Here is a 4,259-nt window from a genome sequence, read left to right on the forward strand (position 1 = left end):
ACCTTCCTTTTTGAAATGAACAATTACCCTGGCAAAAGCCTTAGTGAAGACTCTGACATCAGCCTGAAAAGTAGGTGTTGGCTGCATTGACTGCTGCCAGCTCCTATCTCAGATATCACCTATGGGATGCTCCCATAGCAGACTGGTAACCTACTGAGCTAGATATATAAATGAAACACACAAAGATCTCAAGGTTTCTCAAAGCTATTCAAGACTCCATCAGTCTCAACAGCATGAGCCACAGGTGTTGAAAGTCTCCCACTATAATCTGCACTTCTTGAGAAGCATGAGAACCTGCTTCATGTTTACAATACTGAGAAAACCGCAACAGCTGATGAAATGCTGGAGAGAGGTACAATACACCTGTTAGGCTTCAGTAGGGACAACATGAAGAAGTATCTCTAGTAGCTGCCTGGACTCCTCTAAGCTTCATATGCCAACATCAAGAGACTGTACTTCATAAAGAGCACCAGAGAGCTCACCATCCTGAGACTGAAGACTGCTTGTGCCCCTCTGATGTCCAACCTTTTGTGAAATGTATGCTCCAAAGCCTCTTCCCTGTCTGCCTTATTACATGCTGCAAAGGTAGGAGCAGATTGGAGTAGCAAAAAATCACCACTTGACTTGTCAAGCTGTAAGGGCAAACAATGGCAAGAGCCTGAATAAATATTCAGATGACCTCATTAACTGCAAGAGAAATCTCCACTACTGGGATATATTGCAGGGAGTCTGACTCAGCTTCAAGTACTCCTTTAAAGGCCCCAGAGAACGCTGGCCAGCCAGCATTTGAAGGGAAGTCTTAAAATCCCCATGCTGATGCCACACACCTGCTGCTGGAAGGCCCAGAGAGAGTCTCCTCAACGCTTGGCACAAGGAGCATAAGAAAAATCAGCGAGAGAAATCTCGAGACTGAGCACTGATAAATGCAGGTAAAACAAGGATAGGACTAGCTGAGGATCTACAAGCTTAGTGCAATGGGAAACAGTCCTCAATGCATTGCAACAGCACAAAGAGAACATTTCCAGATCCTCTGTCACTTCTTGTGACATGGGTGACATCTTGGCTGGCAGCAGGAGGGGTGCAGTCTTCTCATCTCTGTTAGGATTTGGAAGAAATGGAAGAATCTTTCCTAAGAGTGAATCATTGAGGAAGACGGAAGATCTGCCTCAATATATTACTTGGTATTGGAGACAGGCCTTTAGGATCTACCTGACTCCTCCTTAGCTAGCTGGTGCAAACCAATTTCCAATTCATCATTTGATATTCTAGCAGAGATACAGTCTCTACAGCCTGTCTCAGGGCTTGTCCAGAGTCTTTTCAGACCAAAACAATTAACAGAACAGGTGAATTGTCCTGCTGCATGTAAGCTACAGGCCATGGAGCTAACTCAGATTTGGTACTGATGGCATGGTCAGAGTGGTGCAATTGTTGAAGAAATAATGCACAGAGTATCTTAACCCTGAAAAAATGGACTTTGGGGAGTGCAGTAGAAAGACCTAGATAGCGGAGTCTTCAACTTTTTTTTTAAACGTATGAACATTTATGCCAATAAAAGCATAAAAGCTAAAACCAAGACAGGCTAAATACAATGGTCTTATCTCTTCCTTTAGCTTTTTCTCCACAGCTATTTACCATAGCTTTTTTTGCTGTGCACTAAAGTGACATTCTGAAAAGCAGAATGCTTTTGCTTTTTCTCAGAGGAGTCACTTTTGTCCCGATACAGCTTCCTTTACTGCCTGAACCAAGTGTGTTATTATCTACAGTAAAAAATTTTTTAAAGATTAATCTGGCATGTCTCATTATTTCTAATGCAACTTTTAATTTTCTTCATTGCAAACATATTAACTTACTGAAGCAGCCATTGAACGTCATAGTTTAAACTGGAATACCTCCACAAGCTCAAAATATTACAAATAATAATATTACAAATATTAGCAGGAGCATGACAGTTTGTTCTAAGTAGTTTTGGAAGAAACTGTAAGAGCTTGTAACACTGTGCTACTCACTTGATTCAAGAGCATCCAGTTTCTGGAATGCCCCCAGGATATCCGCATTTATTATTTTGGGCAAGAAATCCCGCAATTGCATAACTTCAGTTGTCAGCCTTTCCAAATCCCTTCTTCTAACTTTAACAAATTCCTCTTTGGTCTCAGCCTTCTGAAACAAAAAACAAACAAACCAACCAACAACCATCCAAAGACACTGCTGCAGCCTTGTTGTGCTTTTCTGTTTGAATCCTTTCTCTTGGACAAAAATATTCCTCTGTGTTACATCACTGCAGTTCTCTTTAAAAAGAGAACTATCCAGTAATAACTAAGGCCAAAAGTATCTGAGATTGACTCTTTGACTGTAATCTAATTTCTACCATTCTAGCCTAGAGCAAATCACATTATCTCTCTACATATTTCTTCACCTAAAATCTGCACAACCTACCTCAGAATGCTGTAAAAATTAACATTCCCATTTTAAAATGTGAGCAGCCATGCATACGCCAAGTGATTTTTTTCAAGTAACTGAGTTACTGCATTAATTATTCATTAAATATTAATTAATTAATTAAATATTTGCAAGATCCTCAGTTGCCTTGCTCAAATACAACAGCTCTTTTAGAGGAAAATGTATTTTTTCCAAAGGAATTCATCTTTTGTGAACAGGAATAAATACTTGCAACTATGTGCAACCCAATCCCATGTAAAAGTAATTTAATCCTGATTTAAGACAAAAAATGATTACTAGTTTCCTCTTCTGCCAAGCTATTGCCATAAAATAACTTTAATTCTACAAGAGAATGTGCATTTATTTCAGATACAATTCTGTACCAAAAACCTCCTAAACTCCCATTTCTGATGTATGCCCATGTGCACACTGCTGTATCTTAAAAAAGCCACCATACACACACAGATGTGAAAATGTCCTTTGCCTAAAACATTAACTACCTAATATTCTTTCGGAGCACAAAATTATAACACAGACTTTAGTACTGGTTTGCACTGCATTGCGAATGGTGTAGAAAAAAAATAAGATCCTTTATGTATCACCTATTATTCCAGAGGGAAAAACGTACCACAGAATAACACAAGAAACTACCTCCTGCAGGTACAAAACCTGCCATCCACAGAGTCTTCTCGAGTCCAACTCCACGAGACAAACGAAGACCGTTCTCACTGGTACAGACAACGCTACCCTGGCAATTCCATCCTTTCCAACCCTTTCCTGTAATTCTCTCTTTGCTTCTTAGTTCCTCGGGTTAAACATTTCCTTTCAGTTTTGCTTCCCTGCTCTATTTCTTTTCCAACTATCTTTCAAACCCAGAGGTTGTAGGGACAGAACAGGCCAGTTTCAGCTTTCCCAGTTTAGAGGCATCAGAGCCGCAATGAAGGTATGGAGAAAGATGTCACTTGAATCGGATGCTCTCAGCAGCTTTATTATTAGAAAGTGCTTATGGCCAAGTTAGTACAGCCAACTACCATGTTACAAGAGTCAGGAAAAATACAACTCATTTAGGTCTCAAGAAATTATAGAATGAATAAATGGCAACAGAACCCTACAAAAGAGAACAATCTACAAGCTAGCGAACAGTTAGATAGGAATGACAGAGAGACAACTCAGTATTGCTCAAAATTATGGAGCAAAACTTGGCATAAGCATAACAAAACTGGCTGTGTTCACTGCCAGAAGCTAAATTCAAATAAAATAGACTACTTATGTGCTGTGACTGAGGTATGAAATATACAGTATATATAAAATCTGATTTATAATTTCTCCTGTAAACACAGGTCTTCACAATACTGCAGTTCTAACAGATGAGGTTTATTTCCTCTGTTTAAGCAGCTGCTCAGCATCTCCCCCCATGCAACAGTGCATTAAAAGCAAACAGAGACAATGAAGAAGTGATTTTCTGTCCAAGCCCCTTACAGTAACAGCAGGCTACTAGATGTAGGAAATTTTACTATGATCCTTAAAAATCTTATGTGCAGCTGCCAGGTTATTAGTTAAGTGCCTCAGCTCGGGACCTGCGTGACCGGAACACTCCTTCCCGGCCTGGCAGGGGGCTGAATTGCGCTGAGGTCCCAGCAGAGAACTGCAGCCAGCCCCATCCCCGCTCTCCACCAGCCCAGGCGGAGTCTCTGGCTCTGCTCCACGCTCCCCGCCTTACACGGGACAGGGTCCCCCACCCTTGCCCTCAGGCCTGCGCTGCGGCCCACACAGTCGGTGAGCGGCAGGACACCGCGGGGCTTCGCAAGGCCCAGCGGATGGCG

At 41.4% G+C, this 4,259-nt stretch overlaps 1 protein-coding gene across 1 annotated transcript in view; it reads right to left on the bottom strand.

The window, feature by feature from the left end:
• HSF2BP (heat shock transcription factor 2 binding protein) overlaps window positions 1-2,403 on the bottom strand; it is a 29,099-nt gene extending 26,696 nt beyond the window's left edge. Inside the window, 2 exon segments of the mRNA XM_008937959.1 lie at window positions 2,007-2,260; window positions 2,321-2,403. Coding sequence (XP_008936207.1) covers window positions 2,007-2,260; window positions 2,321-2,403 — 337 coding nt within the window.
• Between the last annotated feature and the right edge of the window lie 1,856 nt (window positions 2,404-4,259).

The sequence above is a fragment of the Merops nubicus genome, unplaced genomic scaffold (assembly GCF_000691845.1).
Source record: "Merops nubicus isolate BGI_N331 unplaced genomic scaffold, ASM69184v1 scaffold20640, whole genome shotgun sequence".
Lineage (NCBI taxonomy): Eukaryota > Metazoa > Chordata > Aves > Coraciiformes > Meropidae > Merops > Merops nubicus.